We start from the raw sequence: 20,000 nt of genomic DNA, 5'->3' as shown, positions 1-20,000 counted from the left end.
ATATATAAGATTATATAAGATTTTGTAGTTTAAGCAATTTTGTAAGACCTTTTTTATATTATACATTACTGATTAAAGGTTTTGGTTAACAATAGTTTTTTAAAGGGGACATAACACAATTTTTGCAAATCATGTTAATCACATAGTGAATGAGGCCTATTATTCATAGTGGCAGAGAAAGCACATTCTACCTTTAAACAATTCAAGAACAAAGGGCCAAAATTACTCTTTCTCCTTTTTTCTATATTCCCAGAAAACCACACATCCAGTGAAGGGGGCTTTTACTTCAGATTGATGTCAAATAAGATTGCGGGCAGTTTATTGGAAAGGATGTTCACCTTGGATTCTCATGTTTTTAATTTCTCTCATATTGGCCGAGTGGTGGTTCAGGTCGGCTGATGAGTATTTCCTTCTGTGTGTGTCTACTGACAGCTGTTTATTTGGGCAGCACTGCAAAATGGCACGTTGTAAACAACACCTGCTCTCAAAGACGCCTCACAGTGAATCTACCTCAGCCGGAGAGTTCACTGACATCCACTGAATTCATAGCTTGAAAAATCTGCAGTGTGCCTGGGGAAAATGTTCTGTGAATTATATTACTGCTCATCTTATGATATAAACTGAAGAACTGAAGATAAGCATAACTCCGCTGATAAAATATTTGATACTTTTGTGCTGTGCAAGTTTGAAGTCATCATATCACAGAGCATAAATCATGAACAAAATCACTTTTTGACAGACTTTTTGAGACATGAGATAAAACTGGCTATAGATAAGAAGAAATAAAAGTTATTCCTGTGAATGTGTTTTTCTTGATGTAACTCATCAAATGCTATGTGTGCAACCCTCTACAATGTGATTAAATCTTCACTCTGGGTGACTAAATGATGTCTAACAATAGTCATTGGCTAATACATTTGTAGATTTTACATGCCAGTGAGAGTTGAAGGCAAAGTATAATTTTAGCACATATATATTTTCATTTTCAGTCAAGTGATCAGTGCTATTTTTCAATTCATCTCAATGGATGTGCAACGTAGCTGTATTTGATGTACCGTAAACTCTAGTATGAAGGCGCATTACTCACCGTCGCTTTGCTGAGTTTCTCACACACACGTAAAGAGAGAGAGAGAGAGAGTCTTACATACCATACATAATTGATGCGCTACATGTTAACAATATTTTTTTTATATTTTCCTGTCAAAATAACTGAGTTAAATTGGAATATAGGTAATGGGGTTGGCATAAGCAAAAGTACACCTTTGCCATTCAAAATCAAACCAAAAGAAAAGATATAATATTTACAACTGGTCTTAGTTGCATTTATTTCCATACTGAATTAAGATCGGTTGTATACATATTTTTAATCATCTAAAGGTGTTTACATTGGAAAGTTGGAACAGGAACCATGTTCAGTGTTGGATTATCGTGCACAGCCGACAGAAAACGAGACACAAGCTATGCAGTGTTTAAGCTTTTGCTGCTTAGCAAGCACCAGCATTTCCTTGTAGAAATGCAAATATAGCTTATTAATGATGGTTATTGGAAAGTTTCCATCACTCCACAGGGAATAACAACACCATCATCTGTTCTGAAAATCTGTACTTTTTTCTTTTTTTTTTTTTGCTGTGTAGCAGGAAATACAATGCAGAACAGCTTTCGGAAAATGGTTGAAGAAAACATCTGGTAAAAGGTATCAAGGGAAACCGCATTTGTTTGAATGCTTTCAATTAACTGCTGCAGAAAAAACCTAATTAGTTTTTATCTGTGATTATGTGATGGATGTGTAATCACCAGCAGCTACTAAAAGCCAGTAGTGTTCCTTTAGCAATCATCATCAGGATCCATGAACAGCCTGTAAAGATATTATTGAACATTTAAAACCCACCTCCTGTCATTATGATTTTATCCCTTCATGTTTTTTTTAAAGCAAATTGTAGATATCATAGGTCCGCCTCCGTCACTCCTATTCTGAAGAAACCCAGTCTTGTTTCTGTGCCAAGTAATTTTAGACCGATTTCCAATCTCCCATTTATTAAATTATTATTATTTTTTAATTTTTTTTTTTAGAAAACTACAGTCTTTTCTGAGTTTAAATTCAGTATATAAAACTTTTCAGTAAGGTTATAGAAAATTACATAGTACTGAATCTGCGTTATTGATAGTCACAATCGATATTATGCGGTCTACTGATAATGGGAATGCTGTTGCTGTGATCCTTTTAGATCTCAGTTCAGCATTTGATATGGTTGATCATAAAATTTTAATATCTCAATTGGAAAGTTATGTAAGCATTCAGGGTATCATTTTAAAATGGTTTCGGTCATATTTAACTAATAGGAAGTTTTCTGTATGTATTGGAAAACTTCTGTAGTACACCTCTCCTGTGGTGTTCCACAGGGATCGATCCTTGCTCCTACATTTTTCTCTTTATACATGCTACCACTGGGATCCCTGTTTTCTAGACATGGAGTATCGTTTCATTTAAATGCTTATGGCACCCAGTTATATCTTCCACTTAAACGTAACGATTCATGTTCTATTTAAGTTTTGCTAGCATGAGTAAAGGATCTGAAATCATGGCTTTCGCAAAAATTTTTGGCTTTAGATTAGAAAAAAAAAACTGAAGTTGTATTGTTTGGACCAAGTGATTTTTTTTGTTGGCGGTGATCTGGATCTAGGCTTTTTAAGCTCTCATGTTACTCTGTGCATGAAAAACTTTGGTGTTTTAATTGACTCAGGACAGATAAATTCTGACATCAAATCATGCTTTTTCCATTTACCTAGCATTGCTAGTTAATACTTTTCTCTCCAAACTATGGAACAGCTAACCAGTGTAAATTAGAACAGTATCATCTCTTTCTATGTTTAAATGAAAGCTTAAATCTTATTTTTAATATATGACATTTAATAAATGATTTTTACTGTGTGTATTTTACTTTGCTGTTTACAATTCTCTTTTTATGTATTGTTTCTAATGTACAGTTGTTTTTATATGTGCTTTAAATAAATAACCTACCCTGAACAACTGAGGTTTTGGTCTGGGTCAAATATAGACCTACAGTGGCAAAAAAAGGTCAAAGAGGTGGAATATGTAAACATCTGTCATGCTGCACAAACTTAGCTCCCTGAAGGTAGTTATGCTTTGTGAAGTGGTAAAATCGCCACACAAGTTCCCTTGTTTCTGTAGTTGGCAGTTCTCATGTGGTGGTTAGGAGTGGATGTTGCCGAAAAAGATTCCTTATGAAGACTTTGATTGCAATACAGTTGTCCACGTCTAATTTCAAAGTATAGCATCAAAATGAAAAAAAAAAGCAGTATCTATAAGGGAAAAAAATAATATAGAACTCTATGGCATACACTGCTATTATAGTACAAATGACCTCATTAAATTTCATTGGATTACAGCATGCCTGTGGAATATGATGGTGGAAGACGGCTATTAAATAACCTTGCTACAGTTCACATTTTCTGAAATGTCACAGCAGATGTCTTGGATTTTCTACAATAACTGTCTTCAGTTCAGTATTTTTCAAACCTCAAGGTGGAGAATAACATTATTGCAAAAGATTTTGCTCAAATGTTTTTGTTAATCGCAAAGTTAAATGTTTTTCATCAGTTATTAAAGAAAATTCATACAGAGTATATAAAACTAAGAAACTTGTTTTTGGATTCTATGAGATTTATATGTCATACAGACTTTCTGTTGCATTGCCAGACTCTTGACAACCAGTAAAAAAAAAAAGTGTTTCCCACTTTACAGCTTCTTCTGCACAAGCAAACTTCCAACCTAGACATTTCTGTCCATCCACATATAAAAAGTACAGACTCCCCCCCACAGAAACACTATTGTTCAAGTTTGGGGTTGGTAAGACTTTTTGTTTGTGTGTTTTTAGTCTCTTATGCTCACCAAGGCTGAATGTATTTGATCCAAAATACATTAAAAGCTGTAATATTGTGGAACATGATTAAAATTTAAATAACTTTTCTATTTTAATACAAAATGTATTCCTTTGATGGCAAAGCTGAATTTTCAGCATCTTTACTCCAGTCTTTAGTGTCACATGATCCTTTAGAAATGATCCACATGATCCTTTTGGAAGTTTATACTTTTTTTTTTTTTGATGGACAGTTTAAAAGAACATTTATTTACAATAGAAATCCTTTGTAACTGTCACCTTTGATAAATTGAATGCATCCTTGCTAAAGTATTCATTTGAAATAAAACGTCTAAATGGTAGTGTAAAACTCAAAAATATAGAGTTTTGCTCAATGACATCTACTTTGCTAGCAACTGTCTCCAACCAATCGCTCAGGATCTGACGATTTGTTTGTACTAATCTGCCCAACTTTATCAAATTCACTTCTGACTCAAGTTTTTTCAAGGCATGAAATTGTGAGGAAGTGAGCCAATCAAATTGGAACAGCTACAATACAATAGGCATCAAAAAGTCAGTGAACGCATTGTGAGCAGTACATCTGAGGCTGAGATTAAGACACATACTGTACTAGTCAAAAGACAACACTGGAAAGTTTGCAGAGTCTCAAAGCGTTAAGCTGACTGTCATCATGAGCAGAAGCTTTTTGGAAAAAATGTTGATTCCTACATGTATCCTTCTTATCTAGCAAACCTAAGATGAAAATGTGCTGAGGTTTCTGATAGTCCAGGGCGGATGTTCTGTACTTAAAAGAAACGCATTTGAAAGTGGATTACATCTAACAACAAACTAATCCACCTCTGACTCTGAGAAAGTCTGCACATCTTGCATTAAAAAGTAAATATGCTGAGTATTACAACGCAAGCCTTTCTCTAGCACATGATTACTATGCTGGTCTTTTTGATAATTGGTGAAACAATCCATGAGTCTATCAGCTCTGCGTATTCATTAAACAAGAAACAAACATAAAGACCTGTAAATAAGGAGGGTTTTTTAAACACTGTTTGATATTCCAGTCAGACACAGAACGACACGCATCGAAACACATTCAGCAGCATGTGAAATACAAGCTTGGGAGCAAAATGCTATAACTCATGTCTGTAGACTAGACACATTGCATCTCCTGAACCTGTGCAATATGTCGGGCTTTCCGAATATGTGAAGTGTCTGTTGTACCCTAGTGAGAACACTGAGCCCGTGAGGGTAAAAGAGCAATGTTCAGCTTACAGCTGGGCTGAGTGAGATTCGCTAGTGGCCACACAAATGCCCTTATTGCTTTTCTGCTAGGCAGATGCCTCCTGTTTATTGACTTTATTTATTTTTTTCTGAGATGTCCTTGACAGTGTTAGGGATGTACAGAGGGAACTATTGCGATGTTACACAAATTTGCTTTCTTGCTTCTGGGATTCTCAGAAAAGAAGCTTTTTAGTGACTGCTTTGAGAAGCACATTATGAAATGTAAAAATGTTTGTTAATATTAGATTGCAAAAGTTATTACTTTCATAGCATGTGAAGATTAGTTAAGTGAAATGAAAGCAAAAACACTTAACTACCCAAGTCAGTGCTACTTGACACGAAGAACAAAAAAATACTTTAACTACTTAACACTACAAACTATAGCTTACTCAGAAGACTGTTGCAGAAATCCTTCAAATGTGATAAACACCCATACTGTGATATAAACCAACAGTAGAACACTTTACACATTTAATCTTCTTGCCTCATTAATAAGAAAGATCAAGAGATCACTTTATTTATCTAAAGGGATCTTAAGGTTTTTTGGCCTTTGAGTTGAGTAGCCCTGAGGACAGAAACATTGGGGTCTAAAATACAATGCTGAAGGATCTTAACAGAAAGGACACTGAGTATGTAAGTGAGCACTTACAATAAAGTCACAAGAGAAAACAGTGTGCATTGTTATAGTTGTAACACAAAGTTGCCTGAGGGTATCGGCACTTTCTAGACAATAATACAGCTTCAAAAAGATCAGACAAAACTAGTGTGTCTATTAAAACGCAGTCCACATGGATTTGCTCCATTGATATGTCAGGATTTAAAGAGTAACACAATGACCTCAAACATCAAACAATCACACAGCAAGTTTATAAAGGATCCTTTTTCCACTGAGGTGGCTCATTCAGCACCTTGAAAAATACAGAATGGCATTAAATATCATGAGCTGGGACGGCTCTCAGACACAGTCTGAAGGAGAGTCAAAAGAGGTTCAAGATGTTAAATAGCTTACACTAAAGATAATTAAGTGCCACCATAAAGCTGCTTGCTTTTATTGTCTTCCACGCATTCAAACTAATGTTAAATGTCACTGTAACACATTAGCATATGGATAGAAGTGAAAAACTAATCATGCATTGAATAATCGTGCATCCTTTCGAATTGTGATCTAAATTTATGACTGAATGAATTATAAAGACAAAAGGGCTTTGTTATAATGTCTGAAAGATCATTGAGATTGAAATGCCAAAGCTTTATCAGCATTTAGACTACACATCTGAGAACGGTCGAGTTAATCAGTTGAAATTCATTTGTAGTTTGTTATTTTTAGGCATTTGTTGTTACCTAACAGGGATGATTCAATATCTCCTTGGCTCCCTACAGTTAACACCACTGGTGAAGAAAGAATACTAAGTCAACAATAAAAAAAGTGTTTGTTTATTTTCTTTCTATCTGTCCATTTCTTCTATCCTATTTCATTCTTTGTTAAAGATCGCTGGAGAAAAAGCAACTTACAGCTTTTCTGTTTCATTCGTGACACTATAATACATTGGCATGGCAGAATACAAGGTTTTCAAACAAACAAACAAACTGCACACATTTACAGACCAATGCATATTATTCTAAGATTAGTTTAAATACTTAAAAGGGTATGAGCTAATGTCTCAAGAGATTACACAGGCAAACAGCAAGGTGATACAACTAAACTGGCTGGAAAGTCTCTTGACCCAGAAAGCCTCTCCATTTCAGAGTCTGCTCTTTTATGTTTCCTCTCAGCAGCAATGAAATGAATGTGTTTAGAGGGAAAACAAAGGTAAAGGATGCTAATTAATAGATGGAATTAATGCAGACGGAACACAGTATAATACAGCGGTAAGGCAAATCCACAATCTACAGTGTCACAGGAAAATAAATTATGTCTAAGAGCTGTGAGCTTGCTGTCCGAATTAAATGTGAAGGGAGAGGAAGACTAGCTGTGAAATAATATATACAAACACTAGAAATAAATATATAAAATCTATATGTATGTGTTTATTATCCAAAGCTACTCTGAGTGCATTTAAAATAAACCAATATATTTTGCCAATATATCTGTTACCTGGGAACTGAACCCATGACATTAGCATAAGTCTCTATAGTCCCATTTATAACAAATATATATATTGATTTATAAAAAAAAATTGTGGAAAAAACTGGAATGGTAAAGGGGAACTAATATCTGCTACAGACATGAAACGGCACACCAAACATCCCTATGGCTGCTCTAAAGTGTCTGACCACCAGTCTGGTGTATGAAGCAATACATTGGGGTCAATTTTCTGAAATTGAGCACTAGGGTAAAAGTAAAGCTGCCTGCTGCCTCTTACACGGATACATGGGCTGAAATCAGATCATCATGAATTATCCAGAGAGACTGACATTGCTTTGAAAAAATTTTGGCTTTCGGGTAACATCTAGCATTTCAGTCCTGAGTGCTCTTGAGAGCGAGCCTTCATACCACCATTCCCCAAAATCTTTTCACATGAAAAGTCTAATTGGGATGGACATTGCTTCTCTAAATGAAGAAACAGGGCTTCACACTTTTAGTCTGTAATATCCAGCTCCTCGGGGGTCTGGCTGGTCTGGTTGAGTTATTCTACCTGCATCCAGGAGATATATGTGCCCTGTAAGTAAAGGGAACTAATTCCTGGTAGAAGCCTGACTGTTTGCCTGGCAGAGATAGTCTGATAAAATCAGAGCTACACAGTAGCCTCATTTCTCCATATTTCAGCCCTGCTATGAAATTCCCACAGCAGTAGACTGCCACAGAGTTTCCAGAACGTCTGACATTGGGTAAAGTTCAGAATTGTTGAGGAGGACTAATTGCTTTCATTATTTATTCAGTGACTGTTTTGTGCAGAAATCCTGCAAAGCACACTATGGTCTCTTACAAAATGGGATGCAACCACTTGTGCACACCAAGAGTCCCTGGTCCATTCATTATCAAAGTTCAGAGAGGAACCCCATTTAAACAGTTATAGAAACTCCAAACGTCTCATTTTATTGGAAAGCATCTGCCAGTTTCCTACAAACAATATTGTGGGGCGAAACAGAGATTTGCTGCTCTAATGAACTGCCTGCAGGATAGGAAACACAATAAACATGGTAATTTGTTCTACTTTGTATATTAAACAAGCACACACATACACTAGAATGCCCTTTTGGAAATGTTATTTTAAACTGATGTAAAGCCAACCATCACATATTTAATGGCTATACTACATTAAGTATCAAGCTCTGATTTTTATTTTATTTGATGCAGCAAAAAAAAAAGTAAAAATACATAGTTACTCCAGTATAAGCTCATGTTCATATCGGCAGACTCAAGAGGCACATGAGTCGATAGAGCGACAACACAAGCACAACTGACTACAGGCTTACTGTACAGCTCTGACACTTGTACCAGCCCTAAAAACAGCATGAACTCCAGACTCCTACACAATCCATCCATTTCCGCTCCACAAGTCCTAGAGGATTGCATGAGTATCCCTGTTCTGCAGTGTACAAGAATCTAAAATGATCGGCTTATGTAGGAGTATGACAGCACGCTCTCAGAGGCTTTATTCATGAAGACATTCACTGAAATGGTAAATTTAAATGGCCTACCAAAAGTGTCAAATGTACACAACTAATGAATCAGTTATAAAAATGACACTTCTTTAAAAACCAGAGACAAGATTTATTCTTTAAGATCAAACAACTTCGACTACATTCACAATGTTGGCGTTTGGAACTAACAACTGAATTTACTGGTAATCTTAATTGGGACTCATTCACACTACAGGGGTCAGAGAGGTGGATAAAGTACTGTCTGTGTGATCAGGTAGCCAAAACCAGGGACTCAAATAATGCTTGCAACCATGTAACAGATGTTAAAAATTGTCTGTGACTCCAGTAACTAAGTTAGTTGGAAATCGTTTAATAATTCTGGCAAATAAACTTTTTACATATTATGGCCAGTAAACGATAAACAGCCAATATTTTAAATCTATATTATAAAAAATTCCACATTATTAATGTATTACAAAAAAAAAAAATCGAATCACATGCATTTGTTTTTGATTTAGGCATCATAGCATTATAAAATGTACAGAATGAAAAATGAACATACATTGAGATTTGTTAAAGATTGAATTTTGAAATTACACATTTTTATAAAAAATTAAAATAGTGTTACAAGATATAAAGAAATGTAAAAGCAGAAGAAATATCCAATATCTCCAGACATATATCCAATATCAATTTATAATGTAAAAAAAAATAAAAAAAGAACTGGTATTAATTTAAATACAAAAATAATGAACTACAATAAAATAAACACATATTGTTCATCCCTAAAATAATGCTGCATTCCAAGCAGGTTTTTGAGCCCGTAAATCATGACTTCAAACCACGACTCACGACTTTGTAGCGTTCCAGGGAAGTCAGGCCAAACTTTCTGAGCGCAAGGAATTGTAGCTAGATTAATTAATTTATTAATTTTATATTAAGTCTATTTCTCAGCGTGTACCACTTGCATAAACACTGCATCGGTAGACAGTATTATCCGTAGGGGCTGCCATAGTTGTTTCGCAGGCTATGTGATGTCAGAGCTCGGAAATGGGAGTATACATCGATCTAGTACGAGTTCACAGGTGGGAGGTCACGGGTTTGACTGCTGTTTCAGTGCACTTTCACGGGTAGAAGGTTGGAAAAACATGGGTTACAGGTTGCCTGAACGTGGCATTAATAAAGCAATTTTTTTCTGTAGTTTGAATTTAGCCACCATCTCTTTATACTAAATCAAGGCAGGCATGAATTTCTAAAATACCATGAAGCCCAAAACTGGAATATAGTCTCAAAAATCATTATGGTACTTATTTATTTTAATATTTGAGTAGCAGTTCATGCTCATGCAAACAATGAGGCATTAGGTTTTTCTATGATCCACACTTTTGTTAACCACACTTCCTCTCTATCCATTAGATTATTAGCACACCTCATTTAAATTACACTGGATTGCAAAATTACCATTTGGGTCAAAAACTTTGAAACCAAACAAAAGGACACAGTACCTCCTTGGACTGTTATGGGAGCTTTCTCTGGCACAGAGTAAAAGTTTCTGACTGGCTTATAAATCATGGAACAATAAATCTAAGACAACCTAAACATTTCTGACATTATAATTTCCTGAGGAGAGGAGTATCTTATCAGCCTCTGATATAATTCCAGCCTCATCGCCCCAAACACAAACCCACAAAATTATGCTTGAGCGGAAAGATAAACAGGCATCAGGTGGAACAAATAAGCTTTATGGACAGCAGAAAGCCTGCATTCAACACAATGAAAACCAATAATGCTATTTTTAGGCTGACTCAAATCAGAATGCCTGTCATTTGGATGGTCCAGATGGTGAAATGTATCTATAGAGAAGAATCTTCAGCAATGCAATCAATACTCCAGTACCTTGTGTGTTACTGTCTTCTCCTCAACACTAGACTGTCATTACCATAATGATTCTCTTGAAGAATGTCTCATCCACTCAGGGTCACAGTATCATTACATAATCCTTTGCAGCATAGAGGCTTTCACACTACTAGATTATGCTAATAAGACTTATAGCAACATCTAGACCCCAGGCTGAACACAGCCATGAGCGTAAAACAAACCTAATCTGCCAAACCATAAATATGCGCCAAATAACCTTCCCTCGATTACTCAAGTTAATTGGAAGATACAGAGCAAAGGATGTGTGCATAAAAAGCTGATATACAGCGATTTGGAAAACCACTTTGAGAGCTCGACATTACAGAAGATTATGGTTTATTATTGATATGGACTGAATAATTAGGTGTTCAACCTTTTTGTCCTTGGTGACATCTTCCTCTTTCTTAGCCACATCCAGGTCAGTGACTCCACGACTGAACTCGTCCACTGTGCTGTCAGAGAGGGGAATCTCCTCTGCATCTATGTCTGTCTCATCTGCAGCCGGCTTTTCGGCCCCCGTGAGCTCCCGTCCTTTAGAGAGAAACAATTGATCTAGATAAACATTTATTACAGCGATGGAAAGCATGATATATTAATAGGTTCATGCCATGCATTGTTTTTTTTTTTTTATTGAAACATGGACATTACAGAGTCTAAAGGGAGATTTCAATTTCTTGTATTTTTTTTTGCCTTTATTAACACAAAGTTATGTACACAAATAGATTTATTCTGGCCAAACACTGATGTTGTCTGTTTAAACTATGGAGCCCCATGTTATGACCACACCTTCACTCGGTCTTTATTTCTAGAAATGGATAGTTGACATGACATGGTGAGCAGTGACTGACGTTTCCTGTGGTGTGACATGCTATACTATATATATATATATATATATATATATATATATATACACACACACACACACATACTGTATATACACACATAAATACACATACATACACATATATATAGACATACATACATACATACACACACACACACACACACACACACACACATATACATACATACATATATATATGATATATCCAGAACTGTGTATATTGTGTTACTGAACATAACACAAGAGTTTAAAAAGGAAGTACTGAGGTCAGAGGCATTTACTCCACACTCAACTAGATGTACAGTAATGAGACACAGTCCTCCACAGATCTTCACTGGCATTTCCACTGGCTAAAAGCAATTCTGTAGCAGAAAAGAAATCTGGCGAGATGTCCTATATAAAATATTAACTAATATCAATATTTATGTGATTTTTTAGCTATGAATTTAATTACAAAACAAGTAATTACAAAATTTGAAGCAACAAAAAATTGCACATTAGTTTACTTGACATGGCACAAAGATGCTTGATTCAAACTCCAACCATGTTATTTTCTCTCGCACATCTACAATAAAATCAAAATTGATAAAAAGCATGTGTTTATTATGAATTAGATTTTTTGGTAACATGGACAGCTATATCAAGCAACTTACATAGGATGTAAATTTTTTTTTTACAACTTCATAAACGTAGGCTGTGGTGCACTATAGTTATTTGTCGGCAGGTTTTGAAGTAATTTAAGCAGTTACGTGGTTGTTTGTTTGTGAAGTGTCAGTTCCGAGAACGATTTGTTGTTCCTCCTGTTGAAAGGGGTTATTAAGGTCACCCTGTTTAACACTGGGACAGCAGTGCAGCTGTTAGACATAGTGAGTTCCATCAATGTGACACTTCAGCGTGTTGGTGCTGGGGAATCCTGTGCGGATTAGATGCAGTGCGTGGGTGAATGAGAGCTCATTTGCATTTGAAAAGAAAACCTGTCCGGAGGGAGCTGTGGGAGGATGATCAGCCTGAACCCATGGCCCATGCACCATGAGATCTGTCCATCAAACACAAGCAATCATATATACTGTAGGTGCTGTACCATGATGCTTTTCAAAGCCCAGGCTCACAACTTCTAACTCACTGAGCTGGTTTGCAAAAAAATACCTTGAACAACCACATGAATTTACCCTTTGCTAAATCAAAGTGTTTTAGAGATCGGCAGCAACATCACTCATCTTTTATCCAATCACTCCAAGTTCAAGAGGCACAAACAGACAATCAATTACAGGGAGTTTGAAGAATAAAAGCCTGTTGTGAAAGATGACTACACTGACAAAGAAGTGGGAAGAAAAGAGTATAGAGTTCATTATAGTACCTGGTACTCCCGAATCTGTGCATGTCTTGTCAGTGTCACCATCTTCCTGGCCATCTGCATTTTGCTGGGTGTGCTGCAGGCTGAGCTTATGACAGACCTCGAAAGCCTGACCCACTGTCCGCACTATTCGCATAGCTTGGCTCTGCAGAGAAATGAAAGAGTGCTTAGTATTATTAATGCACTGAAATCAAAGTTCTTGGCTGAAACTAAAATTCTGTAAGTCAAAACTGAAAATGCTAATATGTATCACACAGAATTAATAATACAAGGACTTTTATTAGAAATAACTGGATGGGCCGTGCACTTATATACTGTACACATGGATTGTATACTTCCACCAACTGGACTTGGATTTTTTCTGGATTTTCTTTAAATCCAGCACAGCTATTAGACAGCCATGTAACGATGTTCTGCCATAATAAATCAAGCAAATAAATATGCATACATGCAAAGAAATAATTACTATAATTAAATATAAATACATAAGTATCCATAAAAGCATAAGTGAATAAATATGCAAATTAATGAATTAGCAAATTAATAGATATATAGACAGAGAGAAAGACAGACAAACAGATGTTCATAAAAAAAATTAATAATAATAATAATAAAGACATGCTCCACTGAAAGGTAAATATTGCCCAATTTTTAAGAATATAGTACTCATCGCATTAGCTCAGAATGTCAGATGTGTGTTTTCTGGCTCAGGGTGTCCAGAAGAATCTGAAAGAATGCCTCCTTTTTTCTTTTTTTTTTGGATGGTTTGCAATGTTGGACTGTCTATCTTTTTTCTTTTTACAGTCTGAAGTTGACACTAACCAAGGGAAAGTCTTTGTTATGACTTTTAATCAGATTGTATGCTGTTGTTAGCCAACAAATAGGAAAACAGGAATGCTGCCAACAATATAAGCAGACAATCAAACGAAACTAGGAATTTCAAAGTTAAACACAAATTTTAATGTAAAAACTTAAAAATGACCTAAAGCTTTGACCATAAGATGTTTTATATACCATAGTTTGTCACAAAAGCAATGCAGTAACATCACATACCAAAGAGGAATGGAAAGTCATTTAATTGGAACCTGATGGAATTTTTTCCAACTAACTTTCAGTTATCCATGTAATAAATCTATTTTGAGTGCCATGTTGTGTAAATTGTTAGCTGTGCGACCATCTATCAAGTGTTAAAAATATAATTCTATTTAGATTTGAACATTTGATACAAACATCATTCTGAAGACTCCTTGAGACTACTGAATAAAACCTACCTAGCCCACAAAATACTGAAGATCTGTTAACAGTATTTTGATAGGTGATAGCGAAAAATAGAATGACAACATTACTTCAGCTAAATGGTACAAAAGTCTCTCTGCTGTCTTCACATGCTATCGGAAACTTCCTATTTCCACTGTATAAAGTCATGATTACGTGCTTGTTGCATTCTTTTCTTTTAAAAACAACAGTGGACAGTAGTTTGTGAATGTTGATGTTTGATTGGGAGCATCCCCTCCTGTGACCCATGATTTGTCTGTATGTGTATTCAGAGCCAATGAGCAACAGACTTTAATAATAATAAAAAAAACTGCGTTAACATGCAATAAAATAATTTTCGACATTAATCAATTAAATGCATATATATATATATATATATATATATATATATATATATGTATGTATGTGTATATGTACTGTTTGTGTGTATGTATGTATGTGTGTGTATATATATATATATATATATATATATATATATATATATATATATATATATATGTGTGTGTGTGTGTGTGTTCATTTGCATTTAGGTCTTAATTTGACAAATTCTCCGGAAAATTTGACAATTTATTTTTTAAATAAAAATGCAGTTTTTGCTATCCTGTAAACCTTCTCACTATTTTATACAGTGGATTTCTGGAGGAGCTGCCTTTTTACTGTAAATTTAACAGGATATTCTTTTTACAGTCAATTAAAAAAAACAACAACTACAGCATATGATGAGGTGACTTAATGCAGTCATAATGCATTTGTCCAAATACAGTACACATATGCCTATTCCTATTATATTTGACGTCTTGTATTTTCACATACACTTCTTGTACAGTCTGTTCTCAAGCCTTTAGCACTCTGAGATCCTTGTATAGACAAAGACCTGTGATAATGTAATGTGATGCGTCAAAGTGACACTAGCTTGAATTCATCTCTATATTTATAGACTGTGATATTGTAGATTAATTGCCATTATAATAAATACATATTTAAACCAGTCAAGCTGAGAAAAAAAACACAGATTCAGATGTCAAATCCTTCTCAGAGGCGGTGGGCGTCTTTAAACAGTTATTTAGCTTTCAAATATGCCTCATTCAAATCCAGTGCAGAAGCTTGAAAGAGATCAGAATTCGACAGCTTTAAGAACTAAAAGCATGCCCTGTCAGTATATCATCTACATGCACCACTGCTGAATCATTGTATAGCTCTGCATGCTAGACCGACTGAGAAGAAAAACATAGCCATTCTGAAAGGTGCACTTCAGTTTCATGGCCAAGGGCTGCTGTTCCTTTTTTTCCTGATGGGTTTTTTCAACTATATGCCCTGAAGTTAAATGAAAGAAGAGTGCTGAAAAGGGAAGGAACTGTCAGTAGACTTCATTCGCTTGGAGTAGTGTTGTCACGGTACCAAAATTTCAGTATTCGGTACTGATACCAGTGAAAATCCACGGTTCTCGGTACCAATTTCGGTACCAAAGCAAAACACAAAAATATGCTAATTAAAAAAAAACTTTTTAGCACTAAAAAACCAATGTCATTCGTTATACTTATTTACAATCGTGTTTAAAGTCTTTCTAGAAGTAATATAATTATGAAAAACAGTAAACAAGTTTCACCCAAATTTAATTTGTCTTTTAATTTATGAAATTTAAACATTTTATTTCTGGTAAATAAAGGGGATTTTCTATTAAAATTAAAACATGTAAGAAATATTGTGATTTATTTCATTAAAAAATAAAGTTTTATAAAATTTTTCAACATTAGTAGCAGTATCACATACATTTTACTAAATAATAGTAATATTTCTAGCACAATGCCTTTATGTAAAAATTAACATTTAGGCCTAATGAATGCATATTTGTCATTTTAACTGAACTTAAGACTGGTGGTGATGCTTAAGATATTTTTGGTCATTGATGGTTTCTGTAAAAAAAATAGTAATAGATCATATTAATTATTATTCATATTAATTATTATTAAAAGATAATACTACTACTAATTCTACTATCATACTAATGTATATACAATGCACTATGAATTGATGAGCTGCTGGGTTCATGAATATTAATAACGTTGTCTGCGTTCGGTCAAACTGATTTGCTGAAATCTAAACAGGGACGGTACTAAATCAGCGCCAGCCAATGAAATTGCCATTTGCGCATTAGCTCCGCCCACTACCGGAGAAACCGGTATGTCTTCTGCTTGTTCAAAAATGAATATGAATAATTCTGAATGAACTCCATTACAGGAAAAGACAATAAAGAATAGTTTACATATAGCGTGTCGATTCAGCGTGGTAAGACTCTCTTTTGCATGTGTGAGAAACTGAAAAGATCGCTTGATGGAGAGAGAACTATGAAGCTCAGATGCTGAAATTAATGCAAGCGTCATGCGCTTCAGTCTATGTAGTAAACAAACCCGCACGTCTCTGTCATTCATTAATTCACACAGAGATGCGCAGAACACGGATTCATATTTCTAACAACTTTTGCGGCTTAACATTTACAGATACTGGTCAATATGGAGATTTGATTTGATTAATTTATGCTAACTTTGACAAATTCTATGACTGTCCATATTAAAATGTAAGTTTCATTTTCATGACTGTATTTTGAGATTCCGTCCTCGTTTTCTGCTTCGCGGAAATCATAGCTCTGAACCGGGTTTGAACGGGACCTCGGTACTACCGGTACTTAAAGAAACCTGGTACCGTCACATTCACTTTTTTTAGTACCGACTTGGTACCGAAGTACCGGGTCTTTTGACAACACTAGCTTGGAGCTTTAATGACATGATTCTATTATCCAAGGAAAACCATCATTACTAAATGTCCTGACTAGAAGAAACACTCAAGAGATGCCTACCTTCTTCTTTGATTTGAAGACGTTACATCGAAACACATTGCTCTGTCCATCTCTCGCTATATAACTGAAAATCTTCAGATCTTGAGAGTCATGTGATACGTAGAATATCCTGTAAAAAAAAAAAAAACAAGATTTATAATCTGCAGTACTGTCAAGGACAGTAGATTCCATTGGAGTGAAAAAGAGAAAAATGCCTTTATTCCTGCATTGGCTTCATTTTTCTTGCAATATTTTGGTCCAAACCACCACTGTGTACCCTTTTATCAGGAATCCATTAATGTTGTGTGGAAAGGACATTTAGAAATGACTTCTGGCTGTATGTTTTTGTTGGGCATCGAAAAAAATAGTGCTTGAATTGTAGCAAAAAAAGCAGTAACAACATGAGTCAATGAAGCACATTCAGTTCTATTGTGACACTGTGTGAGTGCATTTGCTCCAAAGCAAACAGGACATGTAGCAATGCAGATCAGAGAGTAAAACACTACATAAACCAAAAGAAAAATAACTGACACCATGCAAATCCAGATCAACTTCCTCCACGCCAGTAGGGCATTTTCTTCAGAGCTTGATAAAATGACAATGCAGCTGTCAGAAAGCACTAAGGAAAATCCTGAGCAGAAAAATCTGAGTCTCATCGCAGATGAATAAAACACATCAATGTCAAATGCAACCTCTTTCAGGCACATCCACAGAGAACCACAGATGTAAAACTGCCAAAGAAATGATAGACAAATAGCTAGATAGCAAGACAACATTACACTTTCACCAAGAAAAAGGAAGCTGGTTTGGTGAGTGCCAGTTTGGTGGGGGTACTTTGCATTTTGCCAATCACTAAACCTTGACAGACAAAGAAGAAAAAAATCTTATTTTATTGTTTCAATTATTTCAGTGGTTTTGTCAGAAAGTGAATAACAGGCAGTAGGAAGCAGAAATGCCTAAATCGACACTGAAATCATCATTGTGGATATGAAAGAAACATAATAGTCCCCAGAGACTCTTCATTCTCTCTAATTACAAAGAATAATGCATGCAGTCATAACTATCAAACAATTAGAGCTGAGAATGTGACATATGAAGCTACAAAATCCTCCCACAGATTGGAAGGTCATGTGGTGTGTCATACAATAAACTGTAAAGCAGCTAGACAAATGTTACATATGAAAACAGTGTGCATCCTTCCGTCTTTACACTGCAGTTCCTAACAGACAACCTTTTTAAATACCTTGACCTGTTTGGTAATTTGAAACACATGAAATGGATTTTAAATAATGAAATACCTTTAAATCAACAAAACAATAAATGGAACACAACAAAAATCAAACAAAAACTGCTCATCAGGCTGAAACTTACAAAACAATCACATTTCAAACAGCTCAACTGATTAGAAAATACGGGTTTCAAGATGTGTTTAAAAAATTTGACACTGCATCAAAAAAAAAAAAAAAATTCACAGATGAGTGTCCAAAAACATTCACCAGATGTTTTAGTACATAGTTCTGCAGTGAGATCATCAGAATGTGTAAAAATGGTTCTCAATATAAAGAGCTAGGTTTTTTATTGTTGTATTTTGCTTTTTTACTTAATGAAAAATAAATGGAAAATTATATATGTTAGTAGATGACCTGATTAAAATGAACCCAAACACAATACAGAGTATTAATTGCATGCTAACTTGTCCTTAAACAAACAAACAAACAAACAAACAAAAACTATATTGCAGGGTCTCAGAGAAATAATGTTAAGGCAAATGTATAATACATTATTGATTACAATTATGTGTTGTAATTTCATCAGTCACTGATACAAGTATACATTTCCCAATTATCTTTGAACAATTCAGTCTTGATTTACATCACACACCTCTAATTTTCTGTATTGATGTACTATATTGATCTCACCACTGGAAAGCAAGAGCAGGTCGACCCTTTGTGATAAAGTCTGGCAGTGAGGAAATCAGTTTCTAAAAGCTCTGAGCTGTTGTATTAACTTGGCAAATATATATTTTGGATCACTATAGTCTTTTTGGACCAGTGCAGAATTGATATGGATCCAACATTCACGCTACTGAAAATATCAACGTCACATGTCAGAGCTTGCCGATACAAGATTGCAGAGATGCTAAAGGGATCGAATAAATCCTGTACCTAAAGAACAATCATTTAAGCTTTTTAAACCCACTAGTCCACTCAGGGTGCTGTACAGATGGGTTAAGAGAAACCCCAATCATAAGTGAATCCTCCTTGTTCTGCTGATATTTCAGGGAGACATGCCGCATCAGCGATTTGCACAGATGACACATGCTGTTTAAGAGCTTTTTCCCCCGCCACTTTAATTCATCAAGTCTTAAAGCAGAACGAAGAGCTGAAATATCTGCTGAGTATATGTAATGCACACCACATCACCCATCATAATAGAAAGAGTGATTTTACTCCACAACTATTACGTAGCCTAATTTAGCTGGTTGCTCTGCTTGAGAAATGTCTGATTAAGACTATAATCAGGGGTGCACATAATTTTTTTCAGCCTGGTTCTCATAAGAGAACCTTGAGATTTGGTTTGGTCCTCACACTGCATATACCCATTGAATATAACTATAAAAAATGAATTAATAATAGGTAGCCTATAATATTATTGCACTTTATTTCGTTTTTTTAAATAAAATAATAGTAAATAAATTAAATAATAATGTGTGATAATATTATTAAAAATAAAAGGCAGCCCTAGTATTAAATACAAATACATTTATTTTACAGTAAATTTAAAAATAAAATGCTAATATTTACTACTAATTTCTTTTTTTGCCTCTTTAAGAAGAATCGCTTTATGTAATCCCCAATTTTAAGTCACTTTGGATAAAAGAGCCTGAAAATAAATACATTAAAAGCATTTTCATCATCATATTCAAACTTAAAATCTGTAGGCTTTTATTTTGGCGGGTAGCCGGCAAGTAAGTATACGCGCTTCTGGATTTAGCGCTGCTGCTGATTAAAGAGCGTC

General features: G+C 35.0%; 1 protein-coding gene across 1 annotated transcript in view; it reads right to left on the bottom strand.

Annotated features, from left to right (window-relative positions):
- LOC132151802 (carboxyl-terminal PDZ ligand of neuronal nitric oxide synthase protein-like) overlaps positions 1-20,000 on the bottom strand; it is a 103,220-nt gene that overhangs the window by 14,345 nt on the left and 68,875 nt on the right. Inside the window, exons 5-7 of the mRNA XM_059560177.1 lie at positions 17,004-17,112; positions 12,878-13,019; positions 11,050-11,207 (exon numbers count right to left, since the gene is read on the bottom strand). Coding sequence (XP_059416160.1) covers positions 11,050-11,207; positions 12,878-13,019; positions 17,004-17,112 — 409 coding nt within the window. The remainder of the gene's footprint in view (positions 1-11,049; positions 11,208-12,877; positions 13,020-17,003; positions 17,113-20,000) is intronic.

The sequence above is a fragment of the Carassius carassius genome, chromosome 10 (genome assembly GCF_963082965.1).
Source record: "Carassius carassius chromosome 10, fCarCar2.1, whole genome shotgun sequence".
NCBI lineage: Eukaryota > Metazoa > Chordata > Actinopteri > Cypriniformes > Cyprinidae > Carassius > Carassius carassius.
The sequence above is the reverse complement of the archived record's forward strand: the minus strand, read 5'-3'. Positions and strand labels throughout refer to the sequence as shown.